The sequence below is a fragment of the Cervus canadensis genome, chromosome 14 (genome assembly GCF_019320065.1).
Source record: "Cervus canadensis isolate Bull #8, Minnesota chromosome 14, ASM1932006v1, whole genome shotgun sequence".
In the NCBI taxonomy this organism is placed as follows: Eukaryota; Metazoa; Chordata; class Mammalia; order Artiodactyla; family Cervidae; genus Cervus; species Cervus canadensis.
The window spans coordinates 9,469,720-9,492,001 of NC_057399.1; the positions used below are offsets into that span (position 1 = coordinate 9,469,720).

General features: G+C 41.2%; 1 protein-coding gene across 2 annotated transcripts in view; it reads right to left on the reverse strand.

Annotated features, from left to right (window-relative positions):
* Positions 1-22,282, reverse strand: part of TGFBR1 (transforming growth factor beta receptor 1) — a 75,080-nt gene that overhangs the window by 24,203 nt on the left and 28,595 nt on the right. Inside the window, exons 2-4 of one of the 2 annotated variants that reach the window (XM_043487109.1) lie at positions 13,487-13,732; positions 10,224-10,466; positions 4,813-5,043 (exon numbers count right to left, since the gene is read on the reverse strand). In XM_043487109.1, coding sequence (XP_043343044.1) covers positions 4,813-5,043; positions 10,224-10,466; positions 13,487-13,732 — 720 coding nt within the window. The remainder of the gene's footprint in view (positions 1-4,812; positions 5,044-10,223; positions 10,467-13,486; positions 13,733-22,282) is intronic. The other variant, XM_043487111.1, reaches the window with a different exon arrangement.

A 22,282-nucleotide genomic window follows, 5' to 3' on the forward strand; every position in this document is an offset into this window, starting at 1 on the left:
CACAACTGCAACACATTGGTACCTTACATTTGTATAGATTTCTTTCATGTTTTCTTGCTTTTCTTCTTCATATATTTTCATTTATTTTCAGTTCTCTTATACATTTATGTTTATATCCTTTAGGTCCTTAAATTAAGTCCCCTATTCTTGAGATTGAGGCAAAGACAACTAGTCCATTCAAGAGACAAAGAATCATAGTGTAAAGAGAGTGACCTCAGTCCACACAAGCAGTAGCAGGGATGGACTCTCTAATACACAGAAGAATGCCTGGTCCAGGTTCAGTGATTGCTCCTGGGAGCTGGGAGGGAAACAACGAGGGAGGAGGAAGAAGAGAGATACCTGGAGCCTAGCACGGCCACAGTGGGAATGGAATATTATGGGACAAATGAACGTGACCTTAAATGAGAAATGCAGGCTTTAGTGACAGACTGTGTATACCGTTCAACAAGAAGCCAAGTGAGATTACTACAACTCCAAGGCCCCCAGCTTAGAAAGCTATCAAACAGTAGTGTCACTGACACATGGGGAAGCTGAGAGAGGAACTGAAAATGTCGGAGGGGAAAAGGCTGGGAATGAATTTAATTTTACACAAGGTCGTTTTAAACCTCACCAGCTAGGAATGTGCCTTTTTCCAAAAGTTCAATTAACTGTAAACCGACATGTGAAATGAAAATGTGATTTCCCTCAGGAGCCATGGTAAAGGTTCTGGCTGGGCTTCTCGGCTAGGCTGGTCCACGAAAGTCCATTTAACCCACAAGTAGCTGGAGAACCATATATTTCACAAAATCATGATAGCAAAACAGTATTACAACAATACTAGGAGGCAGGGCATTTCAGTAAAAGATGCTTCACTTGGAGTCATTCTGACCTGGGTTGGAATCCAGGGCCTGGCCGTTACTGACTACGTGACCTTAGACTGGTTAAGAAACTTCTTAACCAGTGAGCCTTTGTTTCCTCTTTTACACTACAAGAATACTTTAACTTTTCAAGACCACTAAGAAGATTTTAAAAATAGGATAAATTTTTTAAAAGCATTTAGCATGGCACACAAGAACTTCCCTGTTAGTTGTATAACAAAAGATACTCAAAGTGACATAAAACACTTTCTTATTTTGAAGGTTGTTACTTGAAAGACAGCAACTCTGATTAGAAGCAATTAAGGAATTAATGTTTTCAGAAGATTCTGGAGGAGATTGCTGAGTATTTTCGAAAGGATTTAGATATTCATGATACTAGTTCTTTGTAAGTTCGTTCATAAACTTCATAAACTGATTCTGTTCAAACTTGTACCTTTCTTTTTCGTTGATACAGGTATATCACTAAGTACATATGCATGATTATTAACCATAGCTGAATTCTGGAAGGTTCACAAACACAAGAAATAAATTCGGAACACAGTATGATGGAGACCGGGAGATTTTCTGAGGTAACTGACAAGAGGTGGAAGGATATACTAGAGGCTGTGCCCACATAAAGGGTTGTCTGAGTTGGAATTAACTAAATATTTTCCTCCTCCTAAAAGGAAAAGGGGAGAGGGGGCTGGAGGGGAAGGTGGGGGGGGGGGGGCGGGCAGGCCTAGGTTCTAGGCAGAGCCGTTGACCCCTGACAGAGAAAGAAGAGGGAAGAGCCACGGGGTCGCCACTCGCCACGGTGACCGCTAGGTGGCAGCCCCAGCTTGGCGGCTGCTCGAGCAGCCAATCGGCCTGTAGCAGCCTAGACCGAGCCTCAGACTGCACCTTTCACAGTCACTGCCACCCCTGAACTTGAAACCAAAAATGTGGGCGAGTTCTTGGAGGGAGAAATTACTATCTGTAGAGTTAGAGCTGTCATATGAGTTACGAAGGGTTTCAGAACACAAAAGCACCTATTAGGAAATAAACTCACCCAATCAATCAGAAGTGGGAAAAAGACCTAAACAGACATTTCTCCAAAGAAGACATACAGATGGCTAACAAACACGTGAAAAGATGCTCAACATCGCTCATTATTAGAGAAATGCAAATCAAAACCACAATGAGGCATCACCTCACACCAGTCAGAATGGCCCTCATCAAAAAGTCTGCAAACAATAAATGCTGGAGAGGGTGTGGAGAAAAGGGAAGGCTCTTGCACTGTTGGTGGGAATGTAAATTGACACAGTCGCTATGGAAGACGGTATGGAGATTCCTTAAAAAGCTAGGAATAAAACCACCATATGACCCAGCAATCCCACTCTTAGGAATATACCCTGAGGAAACCAAAATTGAAAAAGATACATGTATCTCCTTGTTCACTGCAACGCTATTTACAATAGCTAGAACAAGGAAGCAACCTAGAGGTCCATTAACAGATGAATGGATAAAGAAGTAGTGGTAAAAAAAAAAAAAGTAGTAGTGGTACATATACACAATGGAATATTACTCAGCCATAGAAAGGAATGCATTTGAGTCAGTTCTGATGAGATGGATAAACCTAGAACCTATTACACAGAGTGAAGTGAGTCAGAGAAAAGATAAATATCGTATTCTAACACATATACAGAATCTAGGAAAATGGTACTGAAGAATTTATTTACAGGGCAGCAGTGGAGAAACAGGTTAGAGAACAGACTTACGGACATGGGGAGAGGGGAGGAGAGGGTGAGATGTATGGGAAGAGTAACACGCAAACTTGCATCACCGTCTGTAAAGCAGAGCGCCACGGGAATCTGCCCTGTGGCTCAGGACACGAACGGCTCTGTCAGTCTGGGGGGCGACGGGGAGGGAGGTTCAGAAGGAGGGGATGTGTGTGTGCCTGTGGCTGATTCAGGTTCAGATTTGACAGAAAACAAAATTCTGTAAAGCAGTTATCCTTCAATAAAAAAAATTTACAAAACTCCATAGTCACAGAATACATTAATAATAAAGACTGTTTTAAAGCATTGGGGAAGAAGCAAAATGGTGTCTAAGAAAGAAGAAAATGAAAACTAAGGACTTGGTCAGACTACGAGTACTGGTTTTGTCTGTTTTGTTTTTAAATTAAATAAATACCAAGTTGGTAGTATCTACTGACAACAGCTGCTTACATCCACCATCACCCCTAGGTCACAAAAAGTAGATAATCACATATATATGCCTCCTGATGAGGTGCAATAGAAACAATACAATTATGGAGAAAGTATATAACATTTTCAGTCAGAAAACCAATAAAATAATCAGATTCACTTTCTAATTTTAACTACCAGTTTTCAAATTATACAAGGAGCAAGTTCAGAGATACTGTATGAATTCAATTAGCAAATCTAGAATATGATAAGCTCTATAGGACAAACAATCCAGTTTAACAAATAAACTGCAAGAAGAAAAAAAAAAGACAAAGGGGAACCCTAGTGTTTTTAAAGGACTTAAGAAAAATATCAACCAAATGCAATGGATCCTAAAGTGAATAACCAATAAGTAGACAATTGCAGAAATATGAAACTGACTAGATATTTGATGGCATCTTTTAAACTGACAATGGTAGTATGGTCATGTTTCATAAAAAAAGATGCCCTATAATCTAAAGTTGCAAACTTTATTCAAAATATTTATGCAATCTATTTATGCAAAATAAAATATGAATATTTATGCAAAATATTCATAGTGAAAAGATGTATTGCTGGGATTAGCTTCAAATAATTCAAAGGGGGCAGAGTAGATGGAATCAGAACTCAAATATGATTTGCAATGAATTGATAATTTTTGAAGCTGGGTAATGGGAATCTACTACCCTATTCTCTACTTTTCTGTATACTGGAATTTTCTATAAATAAAAGTCTTAAAAAAGTAATGTTCATTGTAAATAAATTTGAAAATACAGAGAAACAACAAGAAAAATCAAAATCACCCATGAACACCAATTAAAATTAAACACTATTAACATTTTGAAGAAATAAATATTGTTGAAGAAAAGGGGAAGGGAGAAGAGTAAAAAGATGACTATGGTTATGGCCTTTAAAAAAGAATGAAAGCATTTTTCTAAAAAAAAAAAAATAGCAATGCTAGGAAATACATTTGATTCAAAGCAAGTATGATGAGAGTTGAGTTTAATACAAGTCTCTGACAAAAGCTATAAAGGCAGGGATTGTGGGCACTGCTATAATAACTGAAGCCAAAAAGTAAGTACAGTCTGAAGTGACTTTTCAGTCACTGCTCATCCTGACTGTCTACGCACATGGCTTCCTCACTTGCTTCAGCATCTGATCTGACCCCTGGCCTCAGTCACCCGTGTACCACAGGCAAGACAGGGTTCATCCACATGGTTACCAAGGCAGTTTTAGAGAAACCATTTCTCTGAGTTTACTTAAAAGACTAATCTATTTAGCCCTAGAAATTTAAACACAGAATACAGTTGAGAAGTTATTTTTATTCTCCCTATAAATAAGCTCATTAGGAAATACTAGAATGCCCTAATGGTCAGGAAGAGATTAAAACGAAACATATCTGAGCTCTAGTCTATCTCAGAACTCTGGGCAACTAGAGCTGATGAATTTTTTTTCTCTGTTATGACTATATTCAATATCTAACTTCCCAGAACCAAATTAACAAAAGCATATAGTTTCACTTTTTGTCTTTTTAAATAGCTCTTTATACTTTATGAAGTAATTAGAGGTTTAGGAACATGTCAAGAATCAAGAAAATCTTTTAGAAGTTCCTGTTTCTAAAGGCTTCTAATGTATTCTGTTTTACTTAATAGGTCTAACCAATATGACAAATATCCATTTCTCATCAAATATGACAGTGTTTAATAGTCTTATGTGTAGAAGGAATTAAAATATATTTTGTCACACTCACAGGAGAAGCAAATGTCACCGACCTTTATTGTCTGCTGCTATAAATCCCAAGATGTTTTCGTGACGTAACATGACAGTCTGATAAATCTCTGCTTCACGGAACCATGAACGTTCTTCTCTAGAGGAGAATATTTTAACAGCAACTTCTTCTCCTCTCCATTTCCCTCGCCAAACTTCTCCAAAACGACCTTTGCCAATACTTTCTTGTAACACAATAGTTCTCGCAATTGTTCTCTGAACAAGCAATGGTAAACCTAAGGATCAAAACAAACAGCATTCAATATAAAATATCAGTATGTGTTTCTAAACCAGGATAGGTGTTAAAGATGACCCAGAAAGGTTTAGTAACTTAAAATCTCACTGAGGAAATACAGAGTAAATTTGTGAAATCAATAATTCATGATAAAAAGGAAATTAATAAAAGGATCCAGAAACTCCTGCCTAAGAGTCAAGGTAGGCTTTAAAAGATAAGCTGAATTTAGACTGTGGTTTACAGAAGGGATAGGACTAAAGAAGAAGAGAAGGTAAGGTGTTTAGGTAGGAGGAATATACAAGCAAAAGCAGAAGGAAGGAAATGGAAGATACACGTTTAGGGAACCAGCTTAGATAAGCAGAACGGGGACGTGTGTAGTAAAATAGCAGAACAGGGAAGCTGCGTCAGAATGTGAGGCGTACTGAACGCCAAGCTCAAGATGCCCAGAGAAGAGCCTAGGGGAAGAGGGACTGGCAGACATTTCTGAAAAGGGGCCACGGACGGGAAGAAATGATTTAAAAGTCTTACTTCAGAAAGATGAGTCTGGTAAGTTTTAAGAATGGGAGGGGAAAAGTATGTAAACACCAAAACCAAGAGAAGTGAATTATGGTCTGACTTTAAAAATGGTCACAGAAACCATCTCAGGACAGGCAGTTTACTCACTTATGTGCTAGGGACTGGCTCCCCACACAGCTCTAACATCTCAAAGAATGATGACAAGTGACTTACCTTGGTGATGAGATGTTGGCAGTTTTCTCACCAAAAGAACTTGCTTTATTTTAACATAGAGTTTAATATTTTACCACACTTCATTTATATAAAAGTATTTAACTACCTATAAAATTTAAGTAACACTATGCTAATTCACTTAATAGCTCACGGACTAACTCACCTTAAATTATACCGGCACTGGCCATTAAACCACCGTGCGCCTCACGCTCTGCACTGTCTACCGTCTAATGTGCGTAAATCTGTGTCACACGTAAGCTGCGCTGAGTTGCCTGCTAGATCCAGTTAACCCAATGGAGGCAAATGCAATTATCTGCTCTCTTTGGTTTCCAGTGCGAAATGCTTATAAATACAAACATTAAATCTTTGTCTCTTTTCATCTTTAAGCTTCTCAAATAGGTCTTTTCCCTTGTTCTACCCATCTGCCCCCTACTTCCTGCAAAGTAGTTAGCAGTCTAATTGTAAACAGTTGTCTTTACAAGGAAACTGCTGGTTAAAAATAAACCTGCAGAAATTAAATGAAGGAGCTCATCTGTATTATGAATAACCAGTTCCTAACTATGTTGTTTACAGTGGACACTAACGCACTGTCAGTACATACAGCAGACACTAAAGCCTTTGAACCGGGCCACACCACGCACTTACAAGGATGGCAAGGATACGTCAGAGTTCATCTCAGGGACTTCACTGGGGGTCCAGCAGTAAGAATCAGCCTGCCGATGCCAGGGACACCAGTTTGATCCCCTGGTCCAAGAAGATGCCACCTGCTGCTGGGCAGCGAGGCCCACGCACCACGATGACCGAAGCCCGTGCACCCAGAGCCTGCGCTCGCAACTAGAGAAGCCACTGCAGTGAAGAGCGCCCCGCCTGCTGCCGCCAGAGAAAGCCGGCGTGCGGCCGCGAAGGCCCAGCGCGGCCACGATCCCCTGTGCTGTGCCCAGTCGCTCAGCCGTGTCGGACTCTGCGACTGCAGGGCCGTAGCCCACAGGGAATGTAGCTCCTCTGTCCATGGAGATTCTCCAGGCAAGAATACGGGAGTGGGCTGCCACGCCCTCCTCCAGGCAATCTTCCCGGCCTAGGGATCAAACCTGGGCTTCCCGCATTGCAGGCGGATTCTTTACCACCTGAGCCACCAGGGTTTTATTTATTTATGTATTAATAAATATTAAAAACACACAGAAAATAAGGTTCCTTTCAGGAGGCTGATCTTGAAGTTAGAAGGGCAAGGAACAAAAAAGAAAGTTAAAGTGAAGTCGCTTAGTCGTGTCCAACTCTTTGCGACCCCGTGGACTGTATCCCACCAGGCTCCTCCATCCATGGGATTCTTCAGGCAAGAATACTGGAGTGGGTTGCCATTTCCTTCTCCAGGGATCTAACCAACCCAGGGATCTAACCCAGCCACCAAGGAAGCCAAAAAGAAAGGGGAATAGCAAATGGGAAGTCTGGAAACACCTGACACGTTCAAGACGCGTGTAAATGGTACAGTCAAGAAAGGCTAAGAGGACAAGGAGAAGTCTGTCTTCCGCTTCACCACTGACAGAGGCAGAACCAGAATACAAAGTCAAGCATCAGAGTCCCTGCGTCGTGTCAGACTCTTTGCGACCCCGTGGACTATACAGTCCATGGAATTCTCTAGGCCAGAATACTGGAGTGGCTAGCCTTTTCCTTCTCCGGGGGATCTTTCCAACCCATGGATTGAACCTGGGTCTCCTGCATTGCAGGTGGATTCTTTACCAACTGAGCTATCAGGGAAAGTCAATATTTATCATATTTTCTGTATTTGGTTACCACAACCCACATGAGTATCTGAGCATTAAAAAAAAAAGTCATAGTTTTCTTGTAAAGACAAAAATTAACAGGCCTAAGTTAGATCTCAATGTTCTCTGCTTTACTTCTGTACCTTTCAGAACTGCTTGAGAGGAAGCTACAACAGGGAAAAATGCATGGTCCAAGCACCTTCACATGCAGTGAACAATGGAAATAAGACCATAACAATATGCATACATTAAAGAGATCATAAGCGTGAACAAGGCATAATAAACACCGGGTTAAGAGACTCACATTCTCAAAAACTGACATACCCATATGCATGTCCACACACACTTTTCAATCTAATGACTGCTTAAATAGATGAATGTGCTTAAAAATAAGCACATGCACAACCTACGATTCAGATTCACGCAACAGGGATGAGGTTAGCTTTAAGTTGGTACAGAACCCAGCTCTCTAATGTCTCCCGCAATTCCAAAGTTAAAAAGTACAGTCTTTGAAAGAGAGCGACAGGGCCCGTCCTCAAATATGGTACTAAGTAACAAACATTTGAATTCATAACATAAAATGTTGTTTTACCTTTTAGTTCTTTCAGTCTTTGAGGAAAAAGGGTATTATTCATATATATTAGACTTACTCAGAGGCATGAGTTCCATTCATGAAGTGGCATTCAGGCTTTATAATAAATAAGAGAAAAAGCACTTTCTGCTATCATTCAACAGAAGATAGTTTCTGTCTGGATAAATCTGGAAGTCATTCAGCACAGAATAAACTATGACAGGGAAAGAGGCCTTAAACTAAAGCTTTTTTGTAAAATGCAGCAAATTCATAATTGTATGTCAGCTTTTTTTCCCAAATACCTTTTCAGTAAGAGTAACACCTGTCATTTGGCTAAAACTTTACAATCCACCAAGTGCTTCAGAGCTTTCACACAAACACACCATTTCATTTGAATCTCACAACAAACTCAATGACGTATACAAGGCAGGATTCACTATTTTCATTTTAAAGATGAAATAACTCCAGCATGAGACATCAGCGAACGACCCAAAGCCACAGAGCTGGCAAACAGTGCAGACAAGTTTCTACATGGCAGGAGGAGGCATAAAAGGAAAGACGCTTTCAGTGGAGCTGGGTCCCTGACAGACCTAGAAATATAGATAAAGTGGAAAAAGAACCATTCCATTCTTTACTTCATATCTGTATCTTAAAAGGTAAATATATTCTTATTTAGAAATCAACTGCCATCCAGACAGCAATTTCTTTTAACCATTTAGGAAGACTGGCTCCCCTTGAGGCCAGATACACAACCCTGCCAGGTGTGCACGGCTCTGACTCCCTCGGGTTCAAGTTTGGCCACAAGAGGGCAGGTCCAAGGGATTAATACTCCACATGATCTGAAGCCACCCTAGTTTTCCGTGACTTTGGTCATTGCTTAAGATATTTTGTTGTTCCAGGATAACTCCTGGAATGAGCCAGATATTCTTTGAGAACCCTTCAACTCAGAATCAAAGGGGAACCCCAGGGAAGCCGTAAAATAATCTCTGGCCACTCCTCCACCATTTCTACCACATCTTCAGAACTAAGGCTGCTCTTTCTAATCCAGCTTCTAATTGCTTCCCTCCTCACAGGAGTCCCAGGAATCCCTACAAGGCTGCCTTAAGAGACCTGGGCTCCTTCGTAAGCCTGTATGCATAGACAGAACTTATGGAATATTTATGGTCAAATTCTACAGAAGAAAACTTCAGGTCATGAAATCAGTTTCTTCATACTTAAATGAATGAACATATATACATATACATCCCTTAAAATATACCTCGATTCCCTTGAAATAAAGCATTTTTCACTTTGTGAACTTTTTTTGTATCTGTGATTTTATGCTTCAGAGCCATATGCTTCCCCTAGTCATAATTTTTGCTTTAAAGTTCCTTTAATCACTTGATTATATAATTTGTGAAATTTTCATTATATATATATATTTAAATCTTTGTATCCATGAATCTAGCCCTTATTTGAAGTTAATCTGCTTCAGGCAATTGGGTAATCTATTTCTGATCCTACATAAATCAACAAACTGAGAAAAGCAAATATCAGAAGGGCCACGGATCCATAAAGCTGTATTAAATAACAAGGTGGTCAGGCATTTTCTTAAGGGAGAAAATGACAAAAAATTCTTTCATTTAATAAAAACAACAACAAGAAATAGGCCCGAGCCAAAGACAGCAATTTCTTGTTAAAAAAGCAAATAGCCTTCACAATTTCAAACACACTCTCTGTCACACCTGCTTTCAAATATAAAAATAAAGCTGCTAAACAGTCCTGAAGAGAATGGGTAACTGCAGATTATTTGAACATCTTTGAACTTCAGCCTCAGCTACAGAAGAATAACTGTTCTTATCCTTTTTATCTTGCACAGTCATGAGAAGGTGAGAATGCTTTGAAATTTACACAAATGTGAAGGTGACTTACTGATGAAATGTTGACAAGTCAGTCACTTCTAATTTGTCCTTCCTAAACTAGCCACAGTCAGATATAAACCTAGCTTAAAGACCTATATTAAGGTTCAAACCTGGGGTAGTATTCACACTAGCCCAAATTTTTACAAATTTAGCCAACTGGCTTAACCAACTAATAAATACAGTTAATTTTAAAAAGACATTTTAGGAAAAAGAAACACATTACCTGATCCAGAACCCGACGTTGTCATGTCGTAAATTAAATCTTTTAGCGTCGTGCCCTCTGAAATAAAAGGGCGATCCAGCGAGGGGTCCTCTTCGTTCGGCACTCGGTGGTGGATGACGGTGCGGTTGTGGCAGATGTAGACCATCAGCATGAGTGAGATGCAGACAAAGCAGACGGGCCCAGCGATGACCGCTGCCAGTTCCACGGGACCAAGGCCAGAGGACGGCTTTCCTGTAAAAGGGCCTCAAATGAAATCAACAACAGTAACACTATAGGCGGCGTCCACAGTTTCCTGATCTTCCTCATTTCCTGCAGCTGGTCACTACCGTTAGTCACAGCCTCATGACAGCAGCTCATGGAGCTCAAACCCATAGCAAGTGAAGCACTTCATCTTCTCCCACTGGCTCCCCTTTTACGATCACTAGCTCTGTCAACATCCACTTAGTCTCTCTGTAGTGAGCCTAAACAACAAGGCCGGGTACTGCAAACATTGTACACCCACCTCCCCACCTCCCATCTCTCTCAGATTACTAACAGGAGAACCGATAATCTGGAACAACTCTCATTAAATATTTCTTGAGTCACTGTCTTTTCTTTTCTTAAAAAAGCAGTTTGGCTTATCTTCTTATTCCAAGGCCAGGATATATGCTCATAGCAAGAAAAAAATTAAAAAGTATAAATACAGATGAGCAAAAGTTAAATTTATCTACAGCCTCACAATCCCCCTAAAATTCATCTTTGCATGTTCTGTGTATCTATATATCTCCACCAATTTTTTTTCCATGCAAAAATATACCGTTTTTTAATAGAGTTTGCACGTGTATACTTTCCAGTTTATTTTAATCACTGAGCCTTTTAATTCAAGATCATTTTTTATAATTTAACAATTAACAACTTAATTTGCATTGCTTCAGAAACACATTAATTATAACTCTTTAGGCATTCATTCTGACACTTACTGGTTCATGGCCCACCACCATTTCCTTCACATCACATCTTTATCATGTTGAGATCTTTATTGGACTGATTTCTTATAACGAATCCTATCTTTCAGAAGGAGTACATGAGTGCATACACACTGAATACTTGATTATCTGAAGTTGGCTGCTGCCTTTACACAGGAAAAATCTTGGCTCATCTGAAGAATTTGGGTAACAAGCAATATAATGATATTTCATTGCCTCCTGGTATTTTTTTAAAAAAACATAATAATTTGAACTTTTTCCTTTTATAGGTAATCAGTGTTCACTTGTGCTGAATGTGTACACTTTTCCTTTATTCTTGAAAATTGATGGATTTTTCATTATATATATTTGGTTAAGTAATTCTTCATTAATTTTACATAGTATTCTCTCTTTTGTCTGTCCTTTTTGCCTTTTTCTGGTTTTACAGTAAGCACATTGGATCATCTAGATCTGTCCTCTGTATCTCTTAATTTGCTCACCAACTGTCTTTTTTCTGAATTGTAACAGAATTTCTCAAGCTTGTCTTGCCTTAAGCTTGTCTCACACTTGATTATAAAATAGTATCCAGTCTGCTGTTCACTTTCAATATTGCATTTTTTTAAATAATTTATCAATTGAGCTTTTCATCTGAAAGCAATCTTTAACCACTGTGAAATGTTCTCATTTCACTGTGAACTACTGAAAACAGACCTTGGACTCTCTCAGAGTTCTTCCCTATCATGTGGTAAGTCTATTTCATAGGATGACATATACTCTCATTTATCCAGTTCAGTTCACTTCTTTTGAACCATGGAATCTTTCCATTTGGTAAAATCATTTGCTGTCTGATTATCAGGGACCTGGGAATGACGGATCTGTGTATTTTAGCATTAGAAATAAAGTGAGTTCTTCATAAGGTTTTGTGAGTCTCCATTCTGATATTTCAAGCCATTTCAAACAACAAAAATGGGAAATTCTGAAATCATTCTTCTCTTCGTCACATTAGAATTGCAAATAACTATATAAAAGTCAGAAAGATTACGGTCTGACAGAGCTTTGCCACAAGGACCTTCTTTGTGCTGAAGATCTGGTTCTGCTTTGCTGTCATCACGTGAACCAGGTGGAGGCCTGCCTGCTCCGCGACTGGCAGGGCTGGCCCTTTCCTCGGGGCTCCAGCAGTGCTTCCTGCTTTAACTAGTAGACGCCTAAACCGCCTCTGAGTGGACACTGCGCGCCGGGGTCTGCGCCTCTGAGCACCGAGCGCGGCGCTCCCTGAAGGAGAACCGAGGGTCGGCCCCGGCAGCCCAGCCTCGCGCCAGCCTCTCAGCTGAAAGCGCTGCTGGGCTTCTGCGCGCAGCTGCTTCACCTACTTCTTCGCCTACAGGTAGTCAGTTCTTGACTAGACTGTCATCATCTGCACTATCAACTGCAGAGTTTCTGACGACTCTGCGTGCATGTAGGTGACACTTCTTCCATGAATTCCCCTAGCACTAATACAGCTTTTCCTCAATCCTGTATTCCTTTATTATAGTAGCTATTTGGGAAAAGTGACAGACCATCGTATCACATCACATAGTCGCTCAGTCATGTCTGATTCCTTGTGACCTCATGGCCCGCCAGGCTCCTCTGTCCATGGGGTTCTCCAGGCCAGAAGACTGGAGTGGGCTGCCAGTTCCTTCTCCAGGGGATCTTCTCAACCCAGGGATGGAACCTGGGAACCCCACCCTGCAGGCAGACTCTTTACCGTCTGAGCCCCCAGGGGCCCACCGGGAAAAGTGACGGCAGGGTTAGACACCTGAGCTCAGACGAGTATCCTTACCAGAATCTCTACTCCAATCCTGTTTATGAAGTTTTCTAATTTCTGGCTCTCCTAGGACATTTTAAAACGTGAACTATGGTGAGGGACCAAAAACCGAGAAATCACATGGAATAATGTATACATAAAGATCATAAAGCAAGGTGAAATCACAAGTGAAGGTGTCTGGATTGTTGAGTTGCTCTCCATTCCCCGTCCATTACTGACTGCTTTCAAAGGCTGGAGCATTATGCAAGTAGGGACACTCTCAGGATCTACTGCTGTGGCGGCCTGTGTGAGGATTCTCTAAAAGTGCCCACTACTCTTTTAGGCACGACAGACCTCGGAGAAAGTCTATCTCGGCACCACCTTCTCAAGCAACACACCCAGGAGTGAGAATTCTGGCTGCGCTCATGACTCTGCTAGGATGGACTCGTTACATTCTGCCTCTAAACTGAATAAACGGGGATCGTCTAAGAGCTTTTCTTATAGTGTCAAGAAAAAAACAAACCTCACGCACTCACCGACGGTCGGGAGCTCGATTTTGTTGCAGTGGTCCTGATTGCAGCAATACGTTGTAGTCACATGCCCGGTCTTTGAAGACGGTGCACACACAAATGGCCTGTCTCGTGGAATGAGGTCAATCTCAGCTATGCACATGCTGTTATGGATGACTTTGTCTGTGGTCTCTGTGACAGAGACGAAGCAAAGCCCATCTGTGACACAAGTAAAATTGTCTTTCGTACAAAGGTGGCAGAAACACTGTAACGCTGGAAAAAAAGAAAAAAGATCCTATCAGAGAAAATTGTCAAGGTTACAATTTTAAATTATCCCATCATCTCTGTACTAATATTGAAACATTCCTGATTCTAATTATACAGGTACATGTTGAAATTTGGACCCAGATTTTTTTCCTAAACCTTTTTGGCTTCCAAGTAGAGAAAAACTGTTACTTGCAATTTTATCTGTGCAAGGCAAGCATTTGTCCTCCCATTTAAAATGCAGTACACTGAAATTTACAAAGGTTATACTTATTCTTATCAGTCCAAAATTAGGGATTCATATATTCCCTCCACTGGGGAGCACAGTATGAAAATCCTACCTCCTCCTCACTGTAGGTTGGAAATCTTAGGGTAAGCTTATGGTAATAGAGTAATGGAAACAGATTTGTATTGAGCCAGACATTCCCTTCTCCTGTGCAAACTCCAAAAAAGACATGTATCTTCCCATCAGGATTAGAGTACTTTCTCATAAGCAAGGTAACAAGACATGTGCTCCAACCACAAAGGCAACTGGCTATAGAAATAACTGGAGAAACACTTGCCTCATGCCCACTTTTATCTATTTGATCTTTATGGCTCAACTTGAAGAGTAATTCCTTAAGGGAAGTCTTCTAGTTATAATCAACACCTTCCCATACACACAGAACCCTTCACTAAGCTTGCCAACAAGCTTAAGTGTTCCCCAAAGCATTCACACACTGCTTACCGGAACCATCTTCTCCTTTCCCTCATGAAACTCTAAGGTTCTTGAGGGCAGATTCTGTAAATCTACATCTAGAACTAAGCTTGGTACACAACATTCAAAAACCGTGAAATGAGTGGGAGATCACTGTGTTCTCATGAGAAGCACAGATACATCCTTGAGTCCAATTACACATCGGGAAAGGGAAGTGTCCAGGTTTGCAGAATGGCCATCTGCGGTGAGGCCAGGGAGGCCTGCTGTAACTAGAACAGTGGCTGGGCAGACAGGCAGGCCAGAAGAAAGCTAGCTACTCTCAACAGCTAATCTGGCGTGCGGGAAAAGGGTTCACTCAGCAAGTCCAAGCTGCTCAAACCTCGCACGTCCTCAAGAAAGGCTTGTCTTCAGGACTGGTCCTTGGCCAGCTCCTGGGAGATGAGCTCTGACACCCTGAAATATCCTCCCTCATAAGAGTGCTATGTGACTGAGCCTTTGTGACCGAGCCCCTGGACACCAAGGCTCCAGGGAACTTCGCTGGCTGGCAACACTCCCACGTGCTGCCGTCCCTGAGTAAGTTCTGAGCACACCGGTGATGCTGCGCTGGGAGAGGACATCTGGAAGCTGGCCCTTGGTTTCTCCTGGACTCTTCCCCATGGGCCTTCCCTTTTCCTTTGGATGATTTTAATATATCTTTCCATTGTAATAAATAAAAACCATGAGTATTAACAGCTTTTCTGGGTCCTATGAGTCCTTCTAGTAAATCATCAAGCCTGAGGAAGGTCTTGAGGACCCCTACCTCACTTGTTAAATCCAAACTCAGGGACCATCAGCATCACCTCTAGCTGCTGCTTCTTGGCTGCTGGCTTAATTAAGCATGCTTTATTATCTTTACAGACCAGCAAAGTTTTAACTTAGTCATTATAAAAGTTCTTTTCTTTCTTCATAGATAGTTCAGCTCTTTGAACTAAATCCTCCCAAGCATGAAGATAATTCAAGAAAAGTACAAGAAAGATCTAACATTTAAAGACTGTTGAAAGAGACAGTCGTTTATTCATGGTGAGGTTTGGTAGTGATTGTAGGCTCCCTGGGTGTAATTTCCTAAGGAAGGATTCTGAACCAGGAATCCACAGACTGGCTTCAGGAATACACGAATCCCATGAAATTGTAGGCCAAATGTTGTATGTATTTACATTTTCAACAGAACTACAAAGTGGTCTGTCACCCACGAAAATTTAAAACCACCACCACAGAAGACCGTCATCATTCTTCCGAATCCTGTTTACTCATGATTAGTCATTCAACCAATGTTTTCTAAGCATTAGCTTTATCAGTTACTCTACCGGAAGTTTAGTATACAAAGATTAATAATTCATGGTCATAGCCCTTGAAGAGCTCCAATGATCAGTGAGGCAGAACATTACAATACAGTGTGGTAATTTCTATATATAAAAATACTGTCACGAATAGTCCCCCTGTTCTAATATCTTCATGGCTCCCTCAGAGTATATGAAACAAGAGTGAAACAGTGGGTCTAGCTTCTACCGTGGAGTTCCAACTTACTGTTCACATTACAAATGCCATCCAGAGTCACAGACTTCTCATCATTATCATGTTCATATATTTCATGACCTTGATCTTTACAGATCCTATCTCCCTGCCTAGTTTAAACCCACCCTCTCATATTTTACGATCCTATTCAAACAAGATCTTTTCCATGATGTGCTCTAAACCTCTCCTTACCCATAAGACAACTGGGTGACTCCTTTCAATTTTTTTTTCACAGCTCTCTCTATATACGTTTAGGTTAGCACAAGTCTATTTATAGTTTGCTGTTAAAGTGTCTCTCATTAAATTAAGAATGGAGGTTTTTAAAATTTGTTTTCCCATCTTTGAATCCTGAACTCGTGAGAGCAATCAGAAAAACATTTGCCAGGGACTTCCCTGATGGTCCAGTGGTTAAGACTCGATGCTGCCATAGAGGGGGTACAGGTTCAATCCCTGGTCGAGGAGCCGAGATTCCACATGCTCTTCTGCACAGCCAAATATATATATATATTCTTTTCTTGCCAAAGAAATGTTTCCGAAACAGGAGGTCACAAATATGTTGGGAGAAGAAGGAGAGTCTAAAATTGTGTACAAAAATTTTTTTAATATATTTATTTAAAACATACTCTTAAGATGAATAATGAATAGTCAGTATGGATAGGCAAAAAGATATGACACTGAAAGATGAATGTCCCGGGTCGGTAGCTATTCAGTACAATACTGGGTAAGAATGGAAAAATCGCTGCAGAAAGAACGAAGAGGCTGAGCCAAAGCAGAAACGAAGCTCAGTTGTGGCTGCACCTGGTGGTGAAAGTTAAGTCTGATGCTGTAAGAACAATTCTGCACAGGAACCTGGAATGTTAGGTCCATGAATTAAGGTAAACTGGACGTGGTCAAACAGGAGATGGCAAGAATGAACATCAACATTTTAAGAATCAGTGAACTAAAATGGACGGGAATAGGCAAATTAAATTCAGATGACCATTCTATCCACAACTGTGGGCAAGAGTTCCTTTGGAGTAGGCCTCATAGTCAACAAAGAGAGTCTGAAATGCAGTTGGTTGCAATCTCAAAAATGACAGAATGATCTCAGTTCGTTTCCAAGGCAAATCATTCAGTATCATAGTAAACCAAGTCTATGCCCCAGCTGCTAAGGCTGAAGAAGCTGAAGTTGAACGATTCTATGAAGACCGACAAGACCTCCTAAAACTAACGCCAAAAAAGAGATGTCCTTTTCATCTGGAATGAAAAGTAGGAAGTCAAGAGATACCTGGAATATCAGGCAAGTTTGGCCTTGGAGTACAAAATGAAGCAGGGCAAAGGCTAACAGAGTTTTGCCAAGAGAACACATCTGGTGATAGCTAACACTCTCTTCCAACAACACACGGGACGACTCTACACATGGACATCACCAGGTGGTCAGTAGCAAAATCAGACTGATTATATTCTTCACAGCCGAAGATGGAGAGGCTCTATACAGTCAGCAAAAACAAGTCCTGGAACTGACTGTGACTCAGATCATCAGCTCCTTATTGCTAAATTCAGGCTCAAATTGAAAAACGTATAGAAAACCACTAGGCCATTCAGGTATAACCTAAATCAAATCCCTTATGGTTTTACAGTGGAGGTGATAAATGGATTCAAGGGACTAGATCTGGGAGAGAGAGTGCCTGAAGAACCATGGACAGAGATTCATAACATTGTACAGAAGTGGCGACCAAAACCATCCCCAAGAAAAAGAAAACACAAGACGACAAAGTGGTTGTCTGAGGCCTTCCAAATAGCTGTGAATAGCTGTGAAGAGAAGAGAAGCGAACAGCAACAAGAGAAAGGGAAAGATATACCCAACTGAATGAAAAGCTCCAGACCAAGGAGAGATAAGAAAGCCTTCCTAAGTGATCGATGCAAAGAAATGGAGGAAAACAACAGAATGGGAAAGGCTAGAGATCTCTTTAAGAAAACTAGAGATACTAAGGGAACATTTCATGCAAAGATGGGCACAGTAAAAGACAAAAACAGCAAGGACCTAACTGAAGCAGAAGAGATGAAGAGGCGGCAAGAACACACAGGAGAGCTGCACGAAAAAGATCCTCACGACCCAGACGACGGCAGTGTGATCACCCAGACGACGGCGGTGGTGTGATCACCCAGACGACGGCGGCGGTGCGATCACCCAGACGACGACGGCGGTGCGATCACCCAGACGACGACGGCGGCGCGATCACCCAGACGACGGCGGCGGCGCGATCACCCAGATGACGGCGGCGGCGCGGTCACCCAGACGGCGGCGGCGGCGGCGGTGCGGTCACCCAGACGGCGGCGGCGGTGTGGTCACTCACCCAGAGCCAGACAGCCTGGAGTGTGAAGTCACGTGGGCCGTAGGAAGCATCACTATGAACAAAGCTAGTGGAGGTGATGGAATTCCAGCTGAGCCATTTCAAATCCTGAAAGATGATGCTATTAAAGAGCTGCACTCAATATGCCAGCAAATTTGGAAAACTCAGCAGTGGCCACAGGTTAGTTTTCATTCCAATCCCAAAGAAAGGCAATGCCAAACAACGTCCAAATTACCATACAGTTGCACTCATTTCACATGCCAGCAAGACTGTGCTCAAAATCCTTTAGGCTAGGACTTCAGCAGTATGTGAACCGAGAACTTACAGATGTACAAACTGGATTTAGAACAGGCAGATGAACCAGAGATCAAATTGCCAACATACGCTGGATCACAGAAAAAGCAAGGGAATTCCCCCCCTCAAAAAAAATCTACTGTTTCATTGACTATGCCAAAGTCTTTGATTGTGTGGATCACAACAAAGTGTGGAATATTCTTAATGAGATGGGAATACCAGACCACATTACCTGCCTCCTGAGAAACCTGTATGCAGGACAAGCAGCAGCAGAACTGGACATGGAACAACAGACTGGTTCAAAATTGGGAAAGGAGTACGTCAAGACTGTATATTGCCACCCTGCTTATTTAACTTATACGCAGAGTACACCATGTAAAATGCCGGGCCGGATGAATCATAAGCTGGAGTCAAGACTGCCAGGAGAACCATCAACAACCTCAAATATGCAGATGATACCACTTTAATGGCAGAAAGTGATGAGGAACTAAAGAGCCTCTTGAGGAAGGTGAAAGAGGAGACTAAAAAGCTGGCTTAAAACTCAACATTCAAAAAGCGAAGATCATGGCATCTGGTCCTATCACTTCATGGCAAACAGATGGGGAAAATGTGGAAACAGTATCAGATTTCATTGTCTTGGGCTCCAAAATCAATGAGGATGGTGACTGCAGCCACAAAATTAAAAGACACTTGCTCCTTGGAAGAATAGCTATGACAAACCTAGACAGTGTATTAAAAAGCAGAGACATCACCTTGCTGAAAGAGGCCCACATAGTCAAAGCTATGGTTTTCCCAGCAGTCATGCATGGATGTGAGGGATGGGCCACAGAGAAGGCTGAGTGCCACAGAACTGATGCTTTCAAACTCCGGTGCTGGAGAAGACTCTTGAGAGTCTCCTGGACAGCAAGATCAAACCAGCAATCCTAAAGGAAATCAACCCTGAATATTCATTGGAAGGGCTGGTGCTGAAGCTGAAGTTCCAATACTTTGGCCACCTAATGCAAAGAGCTGACTAATTGGAAAAGACCCTGATGCTGGGAAAGATTGAGGGCAGGAGGAGAAGGAGATGACAGAGAATGAGATGGTTAGATGGCATCACTGACTCAATGGACATGAGTTTGAGCAAACTCCAGGGGACAATGAAAGACAGGGAAACCTGGAGAGCTGCAATTTTGGGGGTCACAAAGAGTCGGACATGACTTAGCGACTAAACAACAGAACAAATATGAATGATAACCATTCTGGATCATGAGTAGCCACGCCCGGTGGCTCAGCAGTGAAGAGTCCTCCTGCAGGAGACACAGGAGATGCAGGTTCCACCCCTGGGCTGGGAGGATCCCCTAGAGGCAGAAATGGCAACCCACCCCAGCATTCTTGCCAAGAAAATCCCGTGGACAGAGCAGCCTGGTGGGCACAGTCCTTAGAGTTGCAAAGAGTCAGACAGAAACGAACGGCTGAACACATATACACACACATCTAAACGAGCGCTGTCTGTCAGCCGGCTCTCACGGCTGCTGCTTCAGCTGGGTCAAGACCTCTTTCAGGTCAGATGTCCTCATGGCACGCTATGAGAGAGAGGTTTTGTAACTGAAACGGTAATTGTAACTGAAAGAGTGAAAAGTACAGGGAACCTGAATCATCAGAGCAGATGATGACACAGGCACAGTCCAGTTACTGTATTTTCAAAAGCCATATACCACACACACACTGCAAGCACTGCTCGGGTCCCATCTGTGCAGTAACTGTGGCTGGAATGACGTTTGTCCATCCTCACTCCCAGCACTGTTTTGGAGAGCCATTTAAAGATTTCAGTGATGTTAACCTCGTCTGAAAGTGACTGTGACAGCTGACATCTCGTTCAAACTGGTGTTTGAGGAATGCACACTGGCAAGTGTTTGAAGAGGTGTGAGGTCTGATAAACCTGGACTTACAAAGCCATGAAGAAATTAATACATAACCACCCTGCACAACATTACCTCTGAGAATCGGCACTTGCAAGCTTTTAGTATCACTGAACTTAAAATATATAGATACAGATTTAAAATGGAGTCAGCAAAAGCCGAGAGAATTCAGCACCACCAAACTAGCTCTTCAACAAATGCTAAAGGATCTTCTCTAGACAGGAAATGCAGAAAGGTTGTATAAACGTGAATCTAAAACAACAAAGTAAATGGCAACGGGACCACACCTATCAATAATTACCCTAAATGTAAATGGGTTGAATGCCCCAACCAAAAGACAAAGATTGGCTGAATGAATACAAAAACAAGACCCCTATATATGCTGTCTACAAGAGACCCACCTCAAAGCAAGAGACACATACAGACTAAAAGTGAAGGGCTGGAAAAAATAATTTCATGCAAACAGAGACCAAAAGAAAGCAGGAGTCGCATACTCCATATCAGATAAAAATAGACTTTCAAATAAAGGATGTTGGAAAGAGACAAAAGAAGGACAACTATATAATGTCAAGGATCAATGCCAAGAAAAGATATAACATTAATAAAATATTAATGCACCCAACATAGGGAGCACCACATATGTACGGCAAACACTAACGAGTATGAAGAGGAATAATAGTAAACTATAGTGGGAGACTTTATACCCCACTCACAACTATGGATAGATACAACTAAACAGAAAATTACAACGGAAAACACAAACCTAAATATGACACAATGGACCAGCTGACCGAAATTGATATCTATGGACATTTCACCCCAAAACAAGCAACTTCACCTTTTTCTCAAGTGCACACGGAACCTTCTCCAGAATAGATCACATCCTGGGCCATAAATCTGGTCTTGGAAAATTCAAAAAAAATGAAATCATTCCAGTCATCTTTTCTGACCACAGTGCAGTAAGATTAGATCTCAATTACAGGAAAAAAATTGTTAAAAATTCAAACATATGGAGGCTAAATAACAAGCTTCTGAATAACCAACAAATCATAGAAGAAATCAAAAAAGAAATTAAAATATGTATAGAAATGAATGAAAATGAAAACACAACCCAAAACCTATGGGACACTGTAAAAGCAGTGCTAAGGGGAAGGTTCATAGCATTACCAGCTTACATCAAGAAACAAGAAAAAAACCAAATAAATAACCTAACTCTACACCTAAAGCAACTAGAGAAGGAAGAAATGAAGAACCCCAGGGTTAGCAGAAGGAAAGAAATCTTAAAAATCAGGGCAGAAATAAATGCAAAAGAAACTAAAGAGACCATTGCAAAAATCAACAAAGCTAAAAGCTGGTTTTTTGAAAAAATAAACAAAATTGACAAACATTAGCAAGACTCATTAAGAAACAAAGAGAGAAAAACCAAATTAACAAAATTAGAAATGAAAATGGAGAGATCACAACAGACAACACTGAAATACAAAGGATCATAAGAGACTACTACCAGCAGCTCTATGCCAATAAAATGGAAAACTTGGAAGAAATGGACAAGTTCTTAGAAAAGTATAACTTTCCAAAACTGAACCAGGAAGAAATAGAAGATCTTAACAGAGCCATCACAAGCACAGAAATCGAAACTGTAATCAGAAATCTTCCAGCAAACAAAAGCCCAGGACCAGATGGCTTCACAGCTGAATTCTACCAAAAATTTAGAGAAGAGCTAACACCTATCTTACTCAAACTCTTCCAGAAAACTGCAGATGAAGGTAAGCTTCCAAACTCC